This window comes from Microchirus variegatus (assembly GCF_963457635.1).
Source record: "Microchirus variegatus genome assembly, chromosome: 3".
Taxonomy (NCBI): domain Eukaryota; kingdom Metazoa; phylum Chordata; class Actinopteri; order Pleuronectiformes; family Soleidae; genus Microchirus; species Microchirus variegatus.
Window position 1 is genome coordinate 2,575,328 of NC_139804.1, and position 24,873 is coordinate 2,600,200.

At 38.8% G+C, this 24,873-nt stretch overlaps 3 protein-coding genes across 4 annotated transcripts in view; 2 read left to right on the top strand and 1 right to left on the bottom strand.

Moving 5' to 3' along the window:
* The first annotated feature begins 1,374 nt into the window (after window positions 1-1,374).
* Window positions 1,375-7,421, top strand: LOC310924451 (vacuolar protein sorting-associated protein 26B-like). The gene is made up of 6 exons (XM_083886191.1): window positions 1,375-2,041; window positions 3,014-3,170; window positions 3,339-3,503; window positions 4,572-4,747; window positions 4,842-4,984; window positions 6,400-7,421. The coding sequence occupies exons 1-6, from the start codon at window positions 1,819-1,821 to the stop codon at window positions 6,535-6,537; spliced, it is 1,002 nt and encodes a 333-aa protein (XP_083742317.1). The 5' UTR covers window positions 1,375-1,818; the 3' UTR covers window positions 6,538-7,421.
* A 587-nt stretch (window positions 7,422-8,008) lies between these two features.
* Window positions 8,009-12,309, bottom strand: thyn1 (thymocyte nuclear protein 1; the record flags this gene model as incomplete). Its single annotated transcript, XM_083886554.1, has 8 exons — window positions 12,248-12,309; window positions 10,821-10,879; window positions 10,158-10,354; window positions 9,638-9,706; window positions 9,427-9,519; window positions 9,228-9,323; window positions 8,172-8,322; window positions 8,009-8,055 (listed from the first exon to the last, which is right to left on the bottom strand). Exons 2-8 carry the CDS (start codon window positions 10,867-10,869, stop codon window positions 8,009-8,011), a joined length of 702 nt encoding a protein of 233 aa, XP_083742680.1. The 5' UTR covers window positions 10,870-10,879; window positions 12,248-12,309.
* Window positions 12,310-13,155: 846 nt separating this feature from the next.
* synrg (synergin, gamma) overlaps window positions 13,156-24,873 on the top strand; it is a gene marked incomplete at its 5' end in the record, with an annotated part of 48,018 nt that continues 36,300 nt past the window's right edge. Inside the window, 7 exons of one of the 2 annotated variants that reach the window (XM_083887244.1) lie at window positions 13,156-13,190; window positions 19,525-19,565; window positions 20,061-20,194; window positions 20,333-20,460; window positions 21,935-22,040; window positions 22,210-22,321; window positions 23,406-23,834. In XM_083887244.1, coding sequence (XP_083743370.1) covers window positions 13,156-13,190; window positions 19,525-19,565; window positions 20,061-20,194; window positions 20,333-20,460; window positions 21,935-22,040; window positions 22,210-22,321; window positions 23,406-23,834 — 985 coding nt within the window. The remainder of the gene's footprint in view (window positions 13,191-19,524; window positions 19,566-20,060; window positions 20,195-20,332; window positions 20,461-21,934; window positions 22,041-22,209; window positions 22,322-23,405; window positions 23,835-24,873) is intronic. The other variant, XM_083887245.1, reaches the window with a different exon arrangement.

The following is a 24,873-nucleotide window of genomic DNA, read 5'->3' on the forward strand; positions in this document are numbered from 1 at the left end:
TTACTTATTCTGTTAGTATTGGACATATTGTCCAGTTTTTTGATTATTGAGTATTAATGTACATAAATATACATATTTTGACCTTTTGATTTTCATACATTGCCCTCCATACCTTATTGTGTACATATGGCGATAAAACTGTTGGAAAATAAATGTACAGTATTTACTGTTGGGTGTGTATGTGTGTGTGTCTGTGTGTGTGTGTGTGTCTGCAGTGATAACAGTTTATTCTTTATTTGTGTCTGAACTCAGGAACTGTTCGTTTGATATTACTGCTACTACATGTTCATGTTATTTTGTTACTATTAAATACAGTTGAACTGTACATGTTTTTGGATATTTTTCTGAGGTTTTTGTGCAAAATATGGACCTATTTTATCACTGAGCATTTATTATATATTTATTCATCACCCAATGATAAAGAATACTACATATATTATAGAAAGTACCACTGTGTAAAAAAAATACTATTTTACTGCAGTATATTAACAAAATACCACATTACGATTGACGAGTTCAGATTTGCATTATTTACATATACAGTTCATATGTTGTGGAGTATTTTATGACAATTTAATAAAAATGTAGACAAAAAAACAAAAGGATTTCATTCATAAAACCCTCATCTGCCAATTAATGGTGATTTTTGGATGGAAATACTCACAATAAATATAAAATAAAGGTGAGTAGTGAGTATATTTACACAAGCTCTGAACTAAAAATGTTATATTTAGTATAACATTAAATACAATATATACATTATATGAGTGTCTACATTCATATAATGTAGTTATTAGATAAGAGAAAATCTCCCTTTTACTTTGGATAATTAGTAGTTTCAAGTTTTATTGTCACATACATTTACAATATAGTGAAATTCTTATGTGCTAATACAGGACAATATGTATAAATAATAATAATATAGACGTAGTAATAATGGATAGTAGTAGCCCAATATTCGCTCATAATAAATGTTAATATTGCTAATTTTACATAATTAAATCCTAAAAAGCAAGATTACAAGTAGATTTATATTTGTGGTTGTTATGTCACATAATTATGAATTAAAATCAGTATTTACTAGTTACATTTAAATTTCAAGGTGTTTGTATTTTAATCTAATCATCTTTAATAAAGCTTAAATAAGTTATTAAAAGTGGACAACATAAAACAAAACAATCAATTATCAAATAAATAAAAACACTGGATATGACTAGGAACTAATTATATTTATAATATTAATAAAAAAAACATTTCCGGTGCGAGGGTCGCCTCTCTTCTCGCTCTTATTTTGAAAACCTCCACCCGGAAGTAGTCGCGCGGGTGCAGGTGGCGCACTTCCTGTTCGTTTGACAACACTATTCGCACGGCGGGTTTTTTTCTTGTGTCAGAGGAAACAAACATGTCGTTTACGTCATCCGCGCTGTGACGACTTCGCTGTGACGTCACCAGGAGGAAACGCAGAAACGGCTCGCTTCACCTGAGCGCGCGGACCGCGTTTCTGTGCGTGACTTGGCTTTCACCCGTGGGAAATGAGCGCTGACATGTAGCTAACGTGGAGCGGTTCTCCTGTGGAACGTTCTGGACTCTCTTTCGGGTCCGGGGTTTTAAGGGTCCTTCTCTTTTTCATTGTCGGGGTTTTAAGGGTCCTTCTGTTTGCTGTCCGTGCGTTTCCGGTCTCCTGTCGCGCGCCTGTTGTTTACTCTGAGGCGTTAGCGGGGCTGCGTTAGCGGGGTTGCTAACGAACCACGCACACACAAACGGAGCTTTCGCAGTAGTAGTAGCAGCGGCAGCGGCGCAGACCGTCGTGACGTCACAATGAGTTTCTTCAGTTTCGGACAGAGCGCAGAAATCGACGTCGTGCTGAACGACGCGGAGACGCGAAAGAAAGCGGAACACAAGAGCGAGGACGGGAAGAAGGACAAATACTTCCTGTTCTACGACGGAGAAACTGTCAGTGGGAAAGTGAATGTGACCCTGAAGAATCCCGGCAAGAGGCTCGAGCACCAGGGCATCAAGATCGAGTTTGTGGGCCAAATAGGTACAAAAATCACCATTTTTACATTGAATTAACAAAAATAAACTCCATCTAATTCAGAAGTGTTAAAGTATTGTTATTATTATTATTATACAGTCTACTTCCTGTTATTCCTGTCCACAGGTAGACAGACTATTACCTATTAATCAGACTGGTATTTTTGCCATATTTTCATAATCCATTGATCAATTATTATTTATTTATCAGACATTTATTTAAAAAAAAACAAAAAACGCGTTGCTTGTTTCTCTTTTTGTGTATTAGCCATTATTTGTATTGAAAATTGAGAATATATTTGCATTGCAATTCTGTAAATTGATAGAAAACCTTAATGGAGTCAGTCATTATAATTATTGAATATATTAACACACAAAAACGACATTAACTTAAATAAAAAATAAAGCTAAAATAGAAATATGAGATGTAGTCAAATCATGAGACAAAACATAGAAGCAATACTTTTACATTCCCTTGTAATACTTTTGCGTTCCCTTGTAATACCTATGTGATAGAAAACCTTGATGAAGTTAGTAATTATAATTATTGAATATATCAAAAACACAAAAAGACATGAACTTAAATAAAAATACAGCTAAAATACAAAGTCCAACAAAATAAAAATATGAAATAAGACAAAACATAGAAGCATAAAATCTTGCCAAAATTTAAAACATTAAACAAAATATGGATATTTTATAATTTAGACACAAAAAACCCCACAAATATTCAAAAAAAATTAGCCAAAATATCCACTTGTCAAATCTTAGAAACTTTAGAAATGCTAAAATATTTAGAATAAAGCCTGGAAACATAAATGTAGCCAAAATTTGAAAATGTAAAATGTAGCCAAATATATAAATAAACAAACTGTGGAAATTAAAAAATACAGATAAAGGTGTAATTATTTAGTAGTTTCTGCTGCTAACACAATAATAACGTTGTTATTTCTATCTTCTTCATTTGTCTGTCTTTCAGAGCTGTATTACGACAGAGGAAACCATCACGAGTTTGTCTCTCTGGTCAAAGATCTGGCCAGACCTGGTGAAATCACTCAGTCGCAGACGTTCGACTTTGAGTTCACTCACGTGGAGAAACCGTACGAGTCGTACACGGGACAGAACGTCAAGCTACGGTCGGTTTGATCATTGACTCGCTTCTTTTTAACGGTTCCGTGAAATCAGTGACTCTTTAACGCTGTCGCTCACGACTCACACTTTCTTTATATATATATGTAAACGTTTACATTTATGGTTCAGATGTGATGAAACGTAAACATTTACAGGTGTTTGTGTGTTTTCAGATACTTCCTCCGCGCGACAGTCGTCAGACGACTCAATGACATCAGTAAAGAGATGGACATCGTGGTCCACACTCTCAGCACTTACCCCGAACTCAACTCCTCCATCAAAATGGAGGTCGGAATCGAGGACTGTCTCCACATCGAGTTCGAGTACAACAAGTCCAAGTAAGAGGCGTGGCCACTTTATACTTTTACGTTCACCTCGCAATACTTTTACGTTCCCTAAAATACTCTCCATGTTCCTTTGCAATACTTTTAAGTTCCCTAACAATACTTTCCCCGTTCCTTTAAGTTCCCTCCTCACAATATCTTAACGTTCCTTTGCAATACGGTCCCTCGAAATTCTTTTACGTTCCCTCGCGAATTCTTTTATGCTACCTCGCAATACTTTTGCGTTCCCATGTCATACTTTTACGTTCCCTCACAATAACTTTACATTCCCTCGCAATACTTTTACTTTTACGTTCCCTCGCAATTCTTTTACGTTCTCTCGCAATGCTTTTACGTTCCCTTGAAATACTTTTGCGTTCCCTCTAAATACTTTTACGTTCCCTTGAAATACTTTTACGTTCCCTTGTACTACTTTTACGTTCCCTCCTCGCAATACTTTTACGTTTCCTTGCAATACTTTACATTCCCTCGTAATACTTTTACGTTCCCTTGCAATACTACTTTTATGTTCCCTTGAAAAATGTTTACGTTCCCTTGTAATGCTTTTACATTCCCTCCTCTCAATACTTTTACGTTTCCTTGCAATACTTTTACGTTCCCTCGTAATACTTTTATGTTCCCTCACAATACTTTTACATTCTCTCCTCGCAATACTTTTATGTTCCCTTGTAATACTTTTACGTTCACTCGCAATACTTTTACGTTCCCTCGCAATACTACTTTTATGTTCCCTTGAAATTGTTTTACGTTCCCTTGTAATACTTTTACATTCCCTACTCGCAATACTTTTATGTTCCCTTGTAATACTACTTTTACGTTCCATCACAATACTTTTACGTTCCCTCGTAATACTTTTACCTTCTCTTGCAAAAGTTATTACAAAAGAAAAATTCTGCAACGGAAAGCAAAAGTTTACCCTGAAACATTTCCCATCCTGGCCCTTAGGGGCCTCCGTACAAGCTCATGAAACAGTATGAACATACTGTATGAACATAGTATGAACAGTTTAGTTCAGTTGCTGTTTACGTTTTATTTATTTGTCTATTGTTGTTTTTTTTCCAGGTACCATTTGAAAGATGTCATTGTTGGAAAGATCTATTTCCTGCTGGTGAGGATCAAGATCAAACACATGGAGATCGACATCATCAAACGAGAAACAACAGGCACCGGCCCCAGCGTTTACCACGAAAACGACACCATCGCCAAGTACGAGATCATGGACGGCGCTCCGGTCAGAGGTGAACAGCTGTAACTTCACCTAATCTCAATCCTAAATCAGTTCAGATCTGATAAAATATTTATCCTGTTTCCACGTGTTATAATGTTGTTCAGGTGAATCCATTCCCATCCGGTTATTCCTGGCCGGTTACGATCTGACTCCGACGATGCGAGACATCAACAAGAAGTTCTCAGTGCGATATTACCTGAACCTGGTGCTGATCGACGAGGAGGAGAGACGCTACTTCAAACAGCAGGTGGCGCTCTAAACAGAGAGGAGAATAATGCCGTGTTCACACCGGACGTGCGACAAGTTTACATACAAAGTCGACGACGCGACGGCCAATCAGCGTTGAGATTCTCCGAATGACGTCACATGCTCGCTAGCGTCGGGGAAACATTATTTTTTTTGTGTGGACACTCGGAGCGTATATCGCGCTAGGGGATCATGTTTTGATGTGAATTGTCGCATAACTCTGCAGCCATTGCGTATATTGTGTCGCAGGATAATTTTGTGACGTGATTTGTTGCGTAGCTTCGCGGCCATCGCATTTAGCGCACTGTGGGATCATTTTGTGATGCAATTTGTTACATAGCTCCGCGGCTATCGTGTCTAGCATGCTGTGGGACCATTTTATGACGCAATTTGTAGCGTAGCTTTGCAGCTATCGTCTCTAGCACGCTGCAGGAACATTTTGTGACGCGATTGTAGCATAGCTCTGCCTCTATCGTGTCTAGCACGCTGTGGGATCATTTTGACGCGATTTGTAGCGTAGCTTCGCAGCTATCGTGTCTAGCATGCTGTGGGGTCATTTTGTGATGCGATTTGTAGCATAGCTCTGCGTCGATCGTGTCTACCATGCTGTGGGATCATTTTGTGACACGATTTGTAGCTTCGCGGCTATCGTGTCTATCGCGCCGCGGGATCATTTTGTGATGTGATTTGTTGCGTAGCTCTGCAGCCATTGCGTTTATTGCGTCGCAGGATCGTTTTGTGATGCAATTTGTAGAGTAGCTTCGCGGGTATCGCGTTGTGGGATCATTTTGTGGCGCGATTTGTTGCATAGTTCTGCAGCCATAGCGTTTGTTGCGTCGCAGGATCATTTTGTGACGGGATTTGTAGCTTCGCGGCCATTGCGTCTATCATGCTGCGGGATAATTTTGTGACATAGCTTTGCGACCATCGTGTCTATCGCGCTGCGGGATCCTTTTGTGATGTAATTTGTCGCATAGCTCTGCAGCCATTGCGTTTATTGCGTCGCAGTAGCTGCTTAGCTCCGTGGCCATCGCGTCTATCGTGCTCAGGGATCATTTTGTGGAGCGTTTTGTAGTGTAGCTTCGCGGCTATTGTGTCTAGCGCGCTGCGGGATTATTTTCTGATGTGATTTGTTGTGTAACTCCCCGGCCATCGAGTCTATTTACATATGTACACAAGAATATTTCGGGCTCTAAACCGTCCTGGATTAAACTACTATTATTCATCCTTATATATTTATTTATAATTTGTATTTTGTGTATTCTTTTAAACTGATTTATGGTGAGTTACTCCGCTTTAATTTGTGTTCATCCTCGAGATTGAAACACACATACTTTTTCAAAGTTCCTAATGTAATTTCTGGAGTTGAGGAGTAACGTCTAACAACTGAACTCCTCATTTCCTCTCCGTGTGCAGGAAATCACGCTGTGGAGAAAAGGCGACGTGGTGAGGAAGAGCATGTCGCACCAGGCCGCCATCGCCTCCCAGAGGTTCGAGGGCTCGGCGGCGTCGGAGAGCGCGCTGGAACAGGCCGCCAAGGAAGAGAACGGCTAGAGACGCCATCGATGCCGCCGCCGCCCACCAACTCCACGTCTGCGTCAAATTAGCCCGACAACTGTTCAACAACTCGTCAACAAGCAGCAGGAAGAAGAAGAAGAAGGGAGAGCGACGACACACAGTATGTGACCAATGAGAGCGTTTCTTTTTCCATGAGGGATTTCAAACAGCTGCTGCTGCTGGTCTTCACTTTTCCTCGTTCATTCTTTTTTTTTCTTTACGGGAATCAAACTAATCACGATATTCACTGTGTAAACATTAAAAAAAATCCCTGTATTTTTTACGATTCCTCTTTGTTACATACATTCTTTCAGCTCGTTCGGGCGTAAATTCACGCGACAACAAAAAGTCTGACATTCCACGTCGTTAGAAAAAAGGTCAAGAAATCAGGAGATCGGAGATGATTTTTTTTTTTGCACTGCTTCATTTCGTCTCTTTGGGTTTGTGTCGTCGTGCGTTTATAGAAAAAGAAGTGGAAGTGAAAACTGGAATCTTTGTTTTTCCTTTTTGACCTTTTTAAGTATTATCTGACACTATTTCTGTTGTTGTTTTTTTTTTTTTTTTAAACCTGTAAATAAGACCAGATAAATCCTGTTGCAGCTGGTGTACGTGGAGAATAGAGAGCACACGGCGCCACACAGTGGCCGTTCATGTACGTATGCTTTACCTCAGCATTCCAGTGGTGAGTGTTAGGAACGCGTGTCAAAAAAAAAAGTCTGATAGTATGAACTTTATCTTCTTTATTAGAGACTTGAAATTTGTGCCTCAGTGTTTCAAGCTAATGAAATAATGAAATCCTGCCTCTAACATAACTTTAGTCTTTTAACCAGAGAAAAATGACAGTACAACTATCTATCTTTTGAAAAATGCTAATCACTAAACCCCTCCCCCCTGTTGTTACCCCCGAAAGTCAAATAAATGATGCCAAATGAAAAACTAAATACTTTCAGGGTCTGTTTTTGTTGTTGTTGTTGTGATGCAGAAATGAATGTGATGATGACCCTGAACAGAGGGAGCTCCACTCCGTCCCAGGGGACTCTGACCTCTCTCCTGCCCAGACTAGGGCCTCCCTGCTCGGACACGAGCATATCCCGCTCCCCTTCCCCTCCCTGGGGCTCCACTCTGCCCCAGGGGACTCTGACCCCTCTCCTACCCAGACTAGGGCCTCCCCTGCCTGGACACAAGCTTGTCAGCTTCCCTCCCTGGAGCCGAGTGCCCCATATATGCCTGCAACAATTACTTATAATATATTAATTTAAAGTTTTATGATATTTTAATGGACCAAACGACTAATCAAGACATTTTTCAGGTAGTTATAAACACTGACTCCTTACTGCTGGGTTCTTAATATAATGTATATAAGAAAGAAATGCATAGAAGGCGTCATGTCATGTGACAAAGAAAAAAAAACCATTATATATAATATTTAAGAAAGTGATCCTGACATAAAAGCAGCAGTTTGACGTCGTCACAGCGGCTCTTTGTCCTCCAAACTCAGGACAAAATCAAACTCCTCTGTGAAGACAAAAAAGAACCACGGTCTTCAACAAAGCACGACCTTTCCATGACTCGGAACTTGAGGACCGCTTGGACAGTTATTAACCGACAGACAGTTTTTTTCCTTGACGTACCAGTGGTGAGAGGCTGCACTGAGAGTCTGGCCCTGGTGAACAGTGCCATGTCCTTCAGAGGACCACCTTTGTCTCTGTGCTGCAGGTGAAGCTTCTTCAGCTCCGACAGAGGAATGAAACGATTCATCGTCCTCTGGTACTGGACGTCAACCTGAGATGGGAGAAGAAGAAGAAGAAGACAGGAAGTGTCCAGACTTCATTTACAGTCGTCTTGAGGAGGTAACGTTAAAAAGATATTGTATAAATACTGTGTATAGATTTTTAGTCTATATATATGGATATGAAGCTGCACACAGGTCATGTGTGATGATACACTGTAAAGACTTAAAAATTCTACTTAAAATTCAACTATGTTCCAATTTCTACTTAAAATTCTACTTATAGTACCAAATTCTACTTTAAATACTACTTATAGTTCCAAATTCTACTTATAGTACCAAATTCTACTTAAAATTCTACTTATAGTTTCAAAATGTACTTAAAATTCTACTATTTTTCAATTTCTACTTAAAATTCTACTTTTAGTTCCAAAATATACTTAAAATTCTACTTATAGTTCCAAAATATACTTAAAATTATATTTATAGTTCCAAAATCTACTTAAATTTCTACTTATAATTCCAAATTCTACTTAAAATTCTACTTATAGTTCCAAATTCTACTTAAAATTCTACTTATAGTTCCCAATTCTACTTAAAATTCTACTTTTAGTTCCAAAATATACTTAAAATTCTACTTATAGTTCCAAAATATACTTAAAATTCTATTTATAGTTCCAGAATCTACTTATAGATCCAAATTCTACTTATAGTTCCAAATTGTACTTAAAATTCTACTTACAGTTCCAAAATCAACTTAAAATTCTACTTATAGTTTCAAAATCTACTTAAAATTCAAAATTTCTTGTTATAAATACACTCTGAAATAACATATAATCCACTGTTTTTGTGATCTTAAAATACACATATTATTACCTTTAATTTTTAAGCTAACTCCTGCTTTATTTCTTTGCCTCGTTTCAAACGTCAAATGAAGTTTATCATAAACGTTTAGTACCATGCTCCACTTTGGGTTCTCTGGTTTGCTGCCGGCGTCATAGTGGACGTCTTTCCTGTCAAACTGAGTGTGGTCCACGTAAGACTCCTTCACGATCTGGAGAGGACGGAAAAAAAAGAGAGCAGTTAATATAAATATAAATATAAATATGGATTTAAAATGCAATTAAATGATGACATTTTAAAGTTAAAACCCTCACTTTCATGAGTCCTGCGATCCCCGGCTCTTTGCAGTTGCTGTGGTAAAAGAAAGCTTGTTGTCCTTCTTTCATCTGCCTCATAAAGTTTCGTGCCTGCAGATTCACACCAGACGACGATAACGATAACGTTAGCTACGCGTTCACTTCGTCTTTCTCCTGAACGTCTTCTTCAAACATGACGTGGTTTCATTTTCGTAGCGTAAAATCTAACCTGATAGTTTCGCACTCCGTCCCAACAGCCGGTTTGATCAGGCAGCTTCTTCAGATCCTCGATTCCAAACTGCAGAGTGAACCCATCTATTCATTTTTCAGTAAAACTGCAACAATAAACTTGACCACAGGACATGTAGGGGCGCACTAGCTCCTCTGTGTAAATCATGCTAGCATGTTCAATTGTAGCAGTCAGGTTCAGCAGCAAATGCTATGACGATAGTCTTGCTCCTGTTAGCGTAACTGTTAGCAAAGATGGCGGACACTTGGTCCTGTTAGCGTAACTATTTGCAAAGATGGCGGACAATTGGTCCTGTTAGCTTAACTCTTAGCAAAGATGGCGGACACTTGGTCCTGTTAGCGTAACTGTTAGCAAAGATGATGGACACTTTACATCACATGGGTAAAAGTTGTGTCGAGTTATGGTAATATTTCACAATAAATCCCACCACGTATCGTAGCCTTCGTATTGTAAACACGTAATCTAATCATATCGTATTATGACGTCACTTCTCTTGTACCTTCACATCGATCCCGTTCTCAAAGCGACTCTCGGGCTCAGACTTCATCAGCCAATGGCAGAGCGGAGACGAGTCAGCTGATGATGATGATGATGATGATGATGAAGAAATCTTCTGCTTATTTCCTCCACGGGCAACAGAAGATGCAGTTTTCCTCTTACCACCAGAGGGCGCTGTTTCAGTGTCATCACCCTTCTCTGCAACAGTTTTCAATCATTTACAACGCAATTAAAAACACCGCGACATAAAATAATATTAAATAAAACACCTTTATCAGTAATTATTAAAGGTCGACTTATGGCCGATGACAATGTTTAGAAATATCAATGACAAATAATGCAAAATAATTGCATACAATATATACCAATGTTCTGTCTCTACAATCAATTAAAATGTTATGTCTGCACTGTAGTGCCATTAAGTAGTTTAGATGAAATTATTGGACAAACTAAATATTGAAAACATGAAACAGGTCATCAAAAAACTAAAGAAATTAACTGTTTTAGTTACTTTTCAACATTTATCACGTTTCTGAGAACAACAAAATGACTTGAAATAACTGTTTGATAAACAAAAAATATAAAATATCGTCCTCATTAATCAAATTTACCAATTCATGAGTCGACCTCTGGTTATAATGAGTCAGCGTTTTCATTTTCTTACCTGACTTTGCTGTTTTTTTAACCACTCGGGCCTTTTTCTTGGGTGGCATCTCTCAAAGGCTATAAAGACAAATGCAGCAGTTTGTTTTGTTTTGTTTTATATACATATACATATACATATACATATACATAATATTTAACATTATTTACCAGATTACTGTGACCAGCAAAGCAGACAATTAATGTGCTTATTTTAGAGCTATATTTGTACTTATATAAATGTAGTTATATGATAAGAAATCAAAAATAATTAAATGTTTTACTTGTAATTGCAAAAGCACCAAGCTTCCTAAATTGTGGGCTGTGGCCCTCTAGTGGGCCTTTAAGATATTGCAGGTGCACCTTGGAGAAGGTTGTAAAAAAAGTCAAATTATCAAATCCTCTCTATATTTCAATGTCATCATGTGTTCTTAGTTAAGTTAATAATAAAAGTATTAATAATGTCTCACTTTGTTATTCAGATTTAAATAATTAAAGGGGCATTGCAGTTAATGTTAATCGATATTGAAATTATGATATATATTTATTAGTAATTAGGGGCCTACAAATTTAGGATTTATGACATTAATAGTTGTCAGGCATGTATTCTTTACATACATGTATTTATTTATTAGTCTTATCTCGTTACCACAACACCTACAAGCCAACATTATTGTGATGATTACCATTTTTAAAGCAAAATTCAAATAACAACAAAACACAAATACAACGCCAAACTATTTTCTATTAAATAACGTACACGCCTCTAAAGTAGCCCCTGTTTTTTAATAATGAGATTACGTTGTATCTGAGCTTTTAAAATAAAATAAAATGTTTGGTCACTGTAGCCTTAGAATAATTAGAATTGTATATTTTCTCAAGGTAAAATTCTAAAAGTCTGCCATCTTGTGGCACCAGGTAAAAACAAGGCAGATTGTACGTTAGCTAACTACACAATACTAATACTTAGGATCTTACTAATGAGTAATATCTTAAAAGTAATAAAAGTAAGTAATATCTAACAAAAAAAAAAGAAGCTGTGGCTATATTGTTGTTGACATCCTTTTTCAAGTCCACCGTAGTTCCCCGATGCGCTTGGGAAAGAGAAGAGTTAGCTAGCAGTCTTTAAATCAATGCAGTTTGCATCCTCATTGTTAGCTAACTAACTTACTTTTACACACTTTACCTTTAATTAGCTTCAACTTCAACAGTTGGCAGAGATACGTGTTTGTTTGTTAGTTTAATCGTCATCACTCCGGAGTTTAAAAACGTCAGTAAAGGCATCACAAATGACACACATTTACCGGAGTTTCTTACATATTCACACACAAACCTGGACACCGCGTATCACAAACCAAACGCTCCTTCCACGGCGTACCCACGGTGGTCAGAAAAACACGCGTGTAAATGTGAAAATGACTAAATAATATAAAATATATTTAACTGTACCTCGAGCTGAACACGATTTTAGGGGAAGTTGTCAGTCGTGAAAACGAGAAAACCCGCCGAACAGTTCACACCGCTGACGTCACGTGACCGCGACGGAGCTGAAGGAGCGCTTGATTTGTTTACTGACGCCTCCCATTGGCGAGGAGGGGAAAAAAATAACGTTTCGAAAACACAAATAATAGTAATATACGTGAGGAAAAACATCGCGATTCGTTCCAAATCACGGCTACAGTGTATGAGGACGAGACCTGACATAAATAAATAAACAAATACATAAATAAATAAATAAGTACATGTTATTATTATTATTATTACTGACATTATTCATATTAGTAGTATTTTTTGATAAATTACCATTATGTTTCTCTGCACGGACTAATCCTAGTGTACATAAAATTGTGAATAATGTAAAAAATAATGAATTTCTTATCTGTGTAGAAACCGTGGCTGATGATTCTTTTCAGACATATGAGCAATGTCACCCTCCAGTGGCAGAAGTGAACTGTTACACGTTTGCAGAGTGAAATAGAAGAATATTATTATTCTTTTACTTTATATTTATATTTCTCTTTGGAAATTACTGTTCTTTATTTTCTTGATTTTGCATTGTAATTTTTTTTATTCATGCTCTCATATTAATTTGCACCAATGACAGAACACATTTCTTGTATTGTGTTAGCATTACCCATCTATGAACACCATAATATTAAAATGTTAACGTCAAACATTAGAAAAAAACATTGTTTTTACGTTTATAGATGCACAAAAGCGTAATTTCCTGTACCATTTATCGACGTCATCGTCACAGTCGCCGTTTACCTGACAGAACAAACCCAGGACTCAAACTCCCAGCGTCCACCTCGTCACTGCTGACGTCACCCTTCTATGAGTGACTGGCCTGTTTCAAGATGGCGCTGCGGCCAGGATCCGGAGGAGGCAGCAGGTATTTTAAACCTCTTTTTAAATCAACCCTGCGTCGAAAAATGTGTCCGTGTTCGCGACGTAGGGACCCGTGAAAAGCGACTCGTCCTCGGGGGGGAGGGGAGCTGTAAACACGGCGCGGGTGCCCGGCGTTGTTTTTATTGTGTGTTGGTGTGTGTGTGTGTGTGTGTGTGTGTGTGTGTGCTGATGAGATGGCTGGTTGTCAGGTGTCACAGCTAACGTTAGCTCGCGGTTCCTGCCTCTCCCTGTCACTGGGCTGCTACGTACTAACCGATTATTTCACCCCTCTCGATTAATCGCTGTAATTGTTTGTTCCGTAATGTGATGGAAAGTGGCGGAAAAGTGTCTAAACCTTTGAAATAAGCTCGCACGATATCGGGCTTTTTTGCCGATATCCGATACGCTGATGTATCGGTAGTGTTTGGGCCGATAGCTGATACCGATATAGTGCAGAGGTAATCGAGTCACTTCTGTAGATAAATTAATGTTCTAATTATCGCAGCAGATGTAGATATATGTTTTCTAGAAGCCTATTTAGCCTGCTGTTGTAGTCGTTGGTCATATCAGCAGATCTTGGCGTGTTTGCCGATATCTGATAATACATTCTAAAGCCAGTATTTGGCAGTATTTCTGGTTTTCCTGGTTTCTTCATCTGAAAGGGGAAACAAATGAAATATTCACATTTAAGAAAACGATAAAATTAATAATTTGTTTTATTTTGAAAAAGACATAGTTGATTGATTAATAATCAAAAAGTTGCCGATTAATTTAATCGTCAATTGATAACCGATAATGTGTTGTGCTAACAGAGTGGACCAGTAACAATTCTGTAATATTAACAACATTTACACATTATATTCATTACAATATCATATTATTAACGCTCTGTATTATCTCTATAGTTTATTTTATTTTGATAGCTAATGATTGATAATGACATTTATTCAAAGAGGTTTTATTTGCTGGAGTTATCATATTCGGACTAAAGATTTTGCTGATAACTTTACTTGCTATGCTAGCTTAGTATTGTGTCAGGAATCAAATAGTTGCCGATTTATTTAATCATCAATTGATAACCAGCCATAAGAGGTTTTATTTGCTGGAGTTATAATGTTCGGACGAAAGATTTTTCTGATAACTATACTAGCTATACTAGCTTAGTATTGTGTCAGTAAACGTGTGCAGTGTTTAAGAACATCATGTTGACGGGATGTGAACTTGCTCTTATTTTTTACTTCTGCACTCAGGGAAGTGACAATATGGCGAGACATTGCAATAAAAATCTCTCACAATTTCTCATTCAAATACAGGAAATGTCTATTGTCATCTGTATTGTCCTGGCACATGCTTTAAATATCGTAGATCAGACGATACGCGATAATATTCTGCATTGCGATGAAAATGCTCACGCGATAAGTTGATTATTTTTGGTGGATTTTTCTTCATCAAGAAAGAGAGTTTTTGCAAATGTTGTCGAAAAAGTCAACAGCCAGTCTACGTTAATGGTTCTCAAACACTGGGTCGCTAGAGATTGTAATGGGGTCCCCCAAACAAATTTGCAGAATTCAATGTTGTTGATGATGTTCTCAAATGTTTTGTTTGGTCAATTTTCAATAATTACTTATGGCGCAAAGAAACCAGAGAACTTTGTTTTCTTGTATTATTCGTATATTTTATGCTTAAATGTGCCATATGTAAGAATGTGGCCAAAAACAGTTACTACATTCAAATTCAAAACACAGAGGTCTTTTAGGTTTCGTTTTCTTACGTAACTGGCAACCCGTGGTTGCTCGGCAGCTGAGACTCTACTGGCTGCAATGATTGGTTAGACGGCAGTAGGTGGCGCCACATGACGCCAAAACATGATTTCAAAACATAAACAACAATATTTTTTTTAATGCAAATATTTTGTCTGTACTGTTGTTGTTGGTGAGTTCCGTTTGTTATATGAACATTATTCCTGAGTCTCTGTGACATATTAGGAGGATTTCATGGCTTTAGTTGCTTTAGATTTATTACATAATGCACCTTTAAAGTTTACAGTTACGAAGCAAAATGAAAGTAGATTACGGACAGAACATCTTTTTATGTTTATGAATCTTTTAGAACAAAAAAGAAATAAGTTAGATAGGTAGATTAATTGTGTCGGGGAACCTTTATTTACCTCTTATTAACGCGTCTTTATTCAATTACATAACAAACCCTGTACGTCCTCCTCTGTATCTCCACAGTCTGTGAAGAAGGAGTTAAAAAGTGTTTTATTGAAGCTGTAAGATGTTGTTCTGCATCAGCATCAGAGGAGGAAGAAGAAGAAAAGCCTCATGAGTTTTTCATGGCCTGAACTGGAGCAGCTTTAATAATAGATGGTCACGTTCTGAGTCTCCTGACGTCGCAGGTGATACTGATCTGACCGGTGAAACCAAAGACGTCACGTCTGACTGCGTGACCGAGTCTGGACGAGTGGGTGGATAAAAAAAAAAAAACAGTTTGACAGCAGATGACGTGAGAAAGAGCTGCTGTATTGTAAAAGAGCTTCAAAATCCAGGGTTAATTTGATGCTTTATGGGTTCTGGAAGTACTGAAATAGTACTGAAATAACCGCTGTAAGAACACTCGATGATCGTGTTTTCGTCTAGAAATCAACAAAATGTGAAAATTTGTTTCGATATTATTGCACTTCCAGTGATGATTCACAGAGAAAAATGGTTATATTGCTCATTTGAAGTGTCTGTTTCCTGCAGAACATTAAAATCCCTCTCTTATCTTATATTTCCAAAACTATACATGACGTGAATGAAAGTATATTTTGGATAGTTTTGGTGGAAAACCAGGAGGTGGCGCAGTGGTGCAAGCTGAAGCTACCTGTGGAAGTGGAAGCATCAGTATTACTCATACGTGTTAATAAATCTAGACTTTTCACTTTATTTTTTTTTTACCGCTTAAGTAGATTTGTTTTGCAGCTTCAACAAACCTCATGAAACGTGAATTAAAAACCACTGGACTTGTACTGGAATTAATGGATTTGGCCGTTTTAAAACAAACAAACGAAATAAAGTGTGATTTTAAACCTCCGTGTAAAGACAGAGAGCGTGTGATAGACGCGTGATTTCTATATGACGAGGTCGATTTCTTTGTCGTCAGCAGACTCGCTGTAAACTGATGACCTACTGAACGTCTCATGATGATCTGCACTGCAGTGCGATACAGTATTTTAAATAAAAATTAAACTAAAAAGTAAACTATTACATATTCAGGTTGCAAAAGGAGTGGAAAATACCCAGTAAATATCCAGGAACTTTCCAAACATCATCATTTGACATTAATCAACATTTCCTGACGTTTTATGTTCCAAAATTCATTTTACGGAGCCAAATAATTGGCGATAAAAATGCTCTCGCAATAAGTCGATTATTTTTGGTGGATTTTTCTTCATCAAGAAAGACCGTTGTTGCAAATGCTGTCGAAAAAGTAAAGTCCGTCAGTCTACGTTAATGGTTCTCAAACACTGGGTCGGGGCCCCACAGATGGGCCGCGAGAGATTGTTTTTGGGGTCCTCCAAAGAAATTTGTAGAATTCCATGTTGTTGATGATTTTCTCAAATGTTTTGTTTGGTCAATTTTCAATAATTGCTTATGGCGCGAAACCAGAGAACTTTGTTTTCTTGTATTATACAAATATTTTATCCTTAAAGGTGCCATATGTAAGAATGTGGCCAAAAACGTTTACTACATTCAAATTCAAAATACCGAGGTCTTTTAGGTTTCGTTTTCTGAAGTAACTGGCAACCCGTGGTTGCTCGGCAGCTGAGACTATACTGACTGCAATGGTTGGTAGACGGCGGTAGGTGGCGCCACATGAAGCCAAAAACATGATTTCAAAACATAAACACGATAGACACGATTTATTTGCTCCGTTTGACAAAGAAATCATTCAAACAGAATCATTTTCGGTTTGTGTACAAAAACAAGACATTTGGGAAATCATCGTCATTTGACAATAATCAACATTTCCTGACATTTTATGGCCCAAAATTCATTTACGGAGACAAATAATTGACAGATACAGAGAATTAGATTATCAATTGAATCAGTGCAGCTGTAAACGTTAGCGTTGACGATAACGGAGACGACAGAGCCTCTGTGTATTTGTGTTGTGTTGATTACAGGACAAAGACACACACACACACACACACACAGCTGCTGCCACAGATTATCCCTCTCTATGTTAATCTGCCGCTCTGCTCTCTCTGCTATGACCTGATATCTGCAGCTGAATGCAGCCGCACTTCTCCAATAAAAGCTCTTTAAGGCGCACATCTTAACGCGGAGCAGATTACCACTTGGTGATGACTCGGAGAATCTAATTTAGCTGCCGTTATCTATTTTTTCTCCACTTGGCGGCCGCGGGAATGATTTTGCACTCACTGTTGAGTTTCTGAAACGGTTCCTTTTAAAGCTGCGGTGCGTAACTTTTGTTGTCGTTGAAATTATTCTGCAGTTATACAGCAGCAATGTGACCGTGTCACATGACGCCTGAGCACAGTTATTCTGAGAAACCGCCTGACCAGCATTTTGAAAATAACGGTGTGTGTTGTTACGAACGAGAGCTGAAAACGATTAATCAACTGTTTTAATAATCGATGAAACGGTTTGAAGTCAGTCGGTCATGATTAAAACAAGATTTCTGATTGTTTTAGCTTCTTAAATGTGAATATTTTCTTTGTGTCTTTTCGATTCATCGAGAAAATAATCAACGGATTAATGGATTAGGAATAGAGTCGTTAGTTGAAGCTCTATTACGTACTCTCTATTAGAGCACGTGTCAAACTCAAGGCCCGGGGACCAGATGTGGCCCGCCACCTCATTTTATGTGGCCCGCGAGTAATTAATTGGTCTCAAAAATCTGTGATAAAATAGGTCTATGCTGCTTTAAGGCGTGCGTTTACCATAAACTACATTTCCCACAATGCATGGCGATTGCGTTACCCGCAAAGCGACGGCATCCCGCCACTAGATGGCTGTGTATCGTTGCATTCGCATCACGCGACGAGTGAAATTGAGATTGAGACTGCGATCGCAGCAGAACGTGTTCACGAAAGCTACCAAAAACCACAAGGCAGCGAAAGCTAGCTTTACATCTATAATGCAGCATATTTGTAACCTGAATAATTAATAAATACAAGAGTGATTTAGCAATAGGTTACAGAGTAGTTACCTTTAGTTTACATTATATTTGGTTACATTCATTCTACATTACATTTTTTTTTTTTTTTCAAAACAAGTTCATTTAAGATTTGTAGTGACATGTATATAAAATTAAATGGGTTTTTAATAATTTGGTACCTAAGATATCTCAAATGGCACAGATGGTGCCAAGCTGTGCCAAAAGTGAGAACGCCCAGACATCTCTTCACTAAAACCTCTGTAATTTCTCTCTGCTTCATTTCAGCAGCATCAGACTTTGCACAGCTCATGTCCACATGTTGTTACATGACCTCCATGTGTTTTTAAGCTCCTACTGCATATTTTAAAGGTGATATTTGCTTTAAAATGCAATATTTTTTTAGGCGAGAGAAAAAAATCCTTCAGTTATGCTGTGTTCCATGTACATTTACTCTGACACAGTGACATCTACAGTGAAATGTACACCTCTGGTGGAATCTCACAAGTGTTATCTTTATTTTGATACCAAGATAATCCGCATAGAGCTTGTAACTGCAGATATTTACTCTATTTAGTTTGGGCATGTCATTTTAGAGCAGGGACTCCAAAAGGAGGGTCAGGGAAGAAGTGGTTAATGACAGTTACATCTGGCCCTTTGAGGGTAACCATTATGCTGATGTGGCCCTCAGAGAAAATGAGTTTGACACCGCTGCACGAGAGCTTAAATTCCCTCCTGGTGTCTGTAGGTTGTGGAGGGTAAACGTGGACGAAGGCCCAGCTGTCTGGTTGTTATTGTTTGTCTTTGCCTCCTCGTCAGTTCCAGCCTGAAGACGCGAGCTGTAATAAGTGATTTGACAAATAGCTGAAGGCCCGCGTGGTTTGGCTCGGCTCGGAGAACAGACTCTGTGGACTTTGGAGAGAGACTTCCTCTGATTAAAGGCCCAGACTGTGACAGAGTCCAAGTCGCCCGTGGAAACAAAACGCCACCAGTTCTGGCGTTCGCTGTCTCTCTCTCTCTCTCCTGACATAAAACAAACATTTTGAAGCATCACTGGAGGGGAATGAAGCTGTTTGTTGATGCTTTCAGCAGAGCTCTACAAGTCTGTGATGTTACTTCAGCTTCTTTTTTTGTGACTCTCCTGATTTTGAATGTTTATTTTTCTCCTCCTATAGTTTCATGTATCCTGTTGGAGGAGGTCTGGGGCCGCCTCAAGGTGAGTGAGTCTGCAGTCCAGGCACCGCTCACTCTGAGCCACCTTAGCTGCGTTAGCTCCTTTAGCGCCGTTAGCTGCGCCTACAGTAAAACCGGAGCGGTCTGTTTATTAAAGGAAAAGAGCAGCGCTAACAAATAACCAGCCTACCTGTGTAACTGCGTATGTGTGCCTCTGTTTTTAAATGTTTAGCGTTAATTTAGAGACTCATTTTAACAATAGGCAGTCACGTAAACATGACGTCACTCGCATCTTTTTCCGGTCAGTCGTCATGGAACGCATCATGCGTTAATGTGCCCAGCACTAATAAAATCATAAAAATTGATGTTTGTAAAAAGTGACAGCCCTAATAAGTATTCATATAATAATCCACCACTGCCAATGAATTTGTCTTCCTCTAATTTACATATGTAATAACATTTATTTCAGTAATTGAGCACACTGTCATATTTTGCCGTATCTGCACTAAGCAATGACAGCATTTATACGTGTGTGCAGGTCTGGTCCCCATGCAGCAGCAGCAGCAACAACAACAGGGTTTCCCTATCGTTCCCGTCATGCAGCCGAACATGCAAGGCATGATGGGAATGAACTTTGGAGGTCAGATGACTCCAGGAGCCATGACCATGCAGGTGAGCTCTTTATTTATGTTCTGGACGGATTATTTTCTATAGAATTTGTCCAGCTTTTTGTTCCTTTATACATGTTACTTTAATTAATGAATGTTCTTTGTTATCTTACACATTTTTTTTTTTACTCAATCCTGACAGGGTGGGATGGCGATGGGGATGCAGGCGCCTGGGATGCAGTTCCTGGGTCAGCCTCAGTTTATGGGTATGAGACCTGCAGGACCTCAGTTCACAGCTGACATGCAGAAGCAGATGGCTGAGGAGCATCAGTAAGTCTTTGTTTTACACTGATTTCATCACAGAGACGACGCCGACTTAGAATTAAGGTAGAAAACAGACTTTTAGATGGTTTAATTTCTGTAGAATTGGTCAGATTCTCCTCTGGGTTTATGAGGAAATATCTCATTATATTATATATAATATCTCACTATTGTTTTTAACTGTTTTGGTCTTTACATCTACTTGGAATTTTCTATCCATTTTCATCCAATCTTTCTTTGGCAACTATCAGTTATATCACTCGGTACGTTTACATGCACAGTTTAGTCTGACTAAGACAGACAATCAAACAACTGGCTGAGTCTGAGTATACACTGTAGGTGGTGCTGTTTCTCTCTATTAGCTAGTGCGTATTGAATCAGTTTAATGTTAGTCCGACTAAAAGACGAGCTTGATTTTAGTCGGATTAATGTGTTCACATGACATAAAGAAAACCAAATTATTGTCTTAGTCCGACTAAAATCAGACTTTTAACATGAAGGTAAACGCACTGACTGTGTTTCACTTGCCATTTACACAAGGACCCACTATTTTTTATTGCAAACCAATACACACTTTTAATATAAATCACAACAAGGCTACATTTATGACTTTTTCTGTAACGCCTTATATTATTCTGAACTGGTAAACCAGACATTTTCAATGAGATGTCTTCATTTTGTCTTTATATTATATCTTCTGTGAGCCATCTGAGGGTCTCTGTGAACATCTGTATTATGTTCCTATCAGCACCATCTCTACCTAGAAGCCAAATGCCAAGAAATATGTTTATTTTTTAGTAGATTTTTAAGCTATTTTTCACAGCTGCAGTTTTTAATCTTTTCTGTTTGTTATCTCATTCTGTCTTATCTTGGTTCTATCCCATTTTTATGAATTATAGTTACATAAATATACAAAACAAACAAAATGCATATAGTATTTGTCATATACTCTATCTTTATGTGAAAAATGGCTCATTTGAGTTTGAGACGCCTGATTTTAGAGGAGCAGCTTCAAGATGCATTCAAGGAACCTCGTAAATTTCATCACTTCTACAAACACACATGAAGTCCACAAGCTAAATATAGCTGTATCTTTATATATACTGTATCTTTATATGTGAAAAACAGTAGCTTGGGTTATTAAATGCAACCACAAAAGTGTACGGCAACTTTGACAAAGACAGAAAAAGACAAAACGATTTATTTCTAATATATAGATAGAGGTCAGACTTCTATTTTTGTGTTTTCCTCCATCACATAATATCTTGATGGAGGGAGTTTGCTTTCTTAACAACGATCGATAACAAATGGAAACAGCAGGTCAGGAGAGTCTGACCCTGTCCCAGAAGTCTCTCACAAGAACAATGGCAGACGTTTACTTTTCTTGTTTCTGCCGAAAATAAGGTTCTGTACACAGTAGTTAAGAAAAGTTTTGTTTGGTCCTCTTTTCCAATTATTCCCTTGTTGTCTTTGCACCTTTCAGAAAGCGTCTGGAGCATCAGCAGAAGATGTTGGAGGAAGACAGGAAGAGACGACAGTTTGAGGAACAGAAACAGAAGCTGAGGCTGCTCAGCAGCGTCAAACCCAAGGTCAGTCTCTCTCTCTCTGTCTCCACGTGATTATTGTACATCAGATCAGAATATGCACAGGAATTGGCAATAAGAAATGAAGTGGTCAGTTCCATAGTATCTGCGTTAGCATCAAATATCTGCCTCCCTCACCCTGCGCTCTCGTGATTCTCTGCTGTGCTTCACTCAGACCGGCGAGAAGAGCCGTGACGACGCCTTGGAGGCGATCAAAGGAAACCTGGACGGCTTCAGCCGAGATGCAAAGATGCACCCGACGCCGTCGTCGCAGTCAAAAAAGCCAGGTACAAGACGCTGAAACGCTGCAGTCATAGAGCGTGGGGCCTTTTCCTGTTTATCTGCTCAGTGTGTGTGTGAGTGAGTCTGCTCTAATGCCTTCCATCTCAGACTAATAACGGGATTAGAGGCAGGTCAGCGTGGCGGTCACACCGCTGGCAGCCAAACTTTGGATTTCCTGTACACAATAGGGATGTGCATTTCTCAGCAAAATGGAATATTTCATTGCATTTATTCGTCAAGTATTCTTCATAATATAGAGTTCACTGTGTGTTGAGCTAAGGAGATGTGTTCAAAGACCCTGGTAAATTTCATCACTTGTGCAGGATCTACAGCAGAGGGCTGTTTTTTTTGAGTAATAGACTCATTTTGAATCATACATCTTTTATTGTGAACTATGACACATTTATTTTGAAATTCTGCGAAATATCTATTATACTTTACTACTTTATTTATTGTGATGTCATGATGGAGTTGCTCATATTTCCATTCCCCTGACTGAATAGTTTCTTTTTCCCCAAATAAATGGTTTTTGCGACCCCTGATTTTAGAGGAGCAGCTTCAAGATGCGTTCAAGGAACCTCGTAAATTTCATCACTTCTACGAACACACATGAAGACCACAAACTAAATACGTGTGATAATAAATACACAGTAACTGATTGACTTTTTATACACAATATACAGCACAGATTCATAACCTCATTTTTGTTTTCAGTCTCATAATGTCTAACCCTGTCTTTTTTTTTGTCAATATCCTGTTTTAGTATTGTCTTTTTTTTAAATCGGTGTCTAATACGTCTGTTTGTTGACATTTTATTGTTTATTTAATTTGATTTCCTTTTCTTAAAATTGTTAAGTTAACTTGTACTTCCTTGTCATAAGCCTTCAGTGAGAAGCTTCAAAACTCAAAAGAATTGTTTTTATTTGTCCGTTTTACACACTGTAAAATTTAATATTCCATCAATTATGACAAGTCTGTACAAGATTACGTTATCTCTGTACGTACAGCCCTTAATTCTCATTCATTCATTCACCACTGCTGTGTGTGTGTGTGTCATGTGTCATCATCATTATGTCTTCATTTTTGCAGACTCATCGCCATCACGCTCGTCTGTCACCACTCACTTCCCCCCCCCAGCTCTGTCCGAGGACAATGACGAGTTTAGTGACTTTCAGGGGCCTGTAGGTGGCCCCGCCTCCTTCCCTCTGCCCTCCTCCTCCTCCTCCATCTCCACCTCCACTACTTCCTCCTCCACCTTTGGCCTCTCCTCTCAGAACCACGTCCAGCCTCCGGCCCCGGCCTCGGCCCCCACCTCAGGTTTAACCGAGGACGACGACGACTTTAGTGACTTTGTCCGTGGCCCTGAAAACACTCTCTCTTCCTCCAACTTCCACCTCTCCTCTCAGGACCAAATCCCTCCCTCACAGTCCCTTCCTCAGTCCCTCCCCACTTGTGTGTCCATTCCCACTGCCTCCCAACACTCTGCTGTCAACACCAGCTCCCACTCTGCATTTCAAGGTAACTCGTCTTTTGCTTTTGTCGACTCCTCCTCCTCCTCCTCCTCCCATCCTCCTCCCATCCTCATAATCTACACTCGCTCTGAACTAATGTAGTTATTAGTGATGCTTTCATGGCCATTTTTCACTCTACAGTTGTAGCACGGCTTTGGTTTTCCATCAGTGATCGTATACCTGGTGCTCGTGCTCTGTCGAGGTTCCATGCGAGCTGAGTCGATACTAAAATGTGACGTCAACAGACAGCCGGCCACCGAGAGTGTCTAAATACGATCTGATGCTAGCCTGTCTTCAAACTAACAGTTAAAAGAGGCCCAAAAAACTACTTAAAGGAGACATATTATGCTAAATCAACTTTTTAATCATTTTAATACTCACAAAAACTCACTGTTTTTGTGGTTCGCCTCAGTCTAAGTGCAGGAGATGAAACACGCGATGTTGACATTGTGACTTCACAATGAGACATTCCTGTAATTGTTGTCTCGCGGAGCTCCGCTTTGGCTACACGACGCTAATAAATTAAGAACGATAACATCAACCGGTTTGGACCCTGACAAAGACCTTCAGTGTTGAACGCGTTGTGTGTTTTGTTGCCCATTTAAGTAGCCGTTTTTACCTTTTTAAGTACAGTTTTCATGTGACGTTGACCTGGATCTGCTGTGACTCATTTAAAGGCCACAGATTTTACCAACAGCAGCTTCGCTAAGAGAAACCGTCGGCGTCGCTTCACGTAAACAAACCTGCACTTGGACCCCGTTTAGACTTGGTGTTAACGTCGTCCTTGATCCAAAATAAGTACAGCTCTGACCACATTCCTGAGCCTCTTCTTCACCCGAGCCTCTTCCATGACGACTGACTGGAAAAAGACGTGCGTGACGTCATGTTTACGTAACCCCCGATTGTTAAAATGAGTATCTAAAGTAACGCTAAACTTTAAAAACAGAGGCACACATACGCAGTACACAGGTACGTTGGTTATTTGTATCGCTGCTCTTTTGCTTTAATAAACAGACCGCTCCAGTTCTACTGTAGGCGCGCTAACT

What these genes read in the sequence shown, in the direction of transcription:
- LOC310924451 (XM_083886191.1), top strand. Translation starts at nt 1,819, where the DNA reads ATGAGTTTCTTCAGTTTCGGACAGAGCGCAGAAATCGACGTCGTGCTG. An exon ending in CGAGTTTGTGGGCCAAATAG is followed by an intron (nt 2,042 to 3,013) that starts GTACAAAAATCA and finishes TCTGTCTTTCAG; the next exon opens with AGCTGTATTACGACAGAGGA. An exon ending in GACGCTACTTCAAACAGCAG is followed by an intron (nt 4,985 to 6,399) that starts GTGGCGCTCTAA and finishes CTCCGTGTGCAG; the next exon opens with GAAATCACGCTGTGGAGAAA.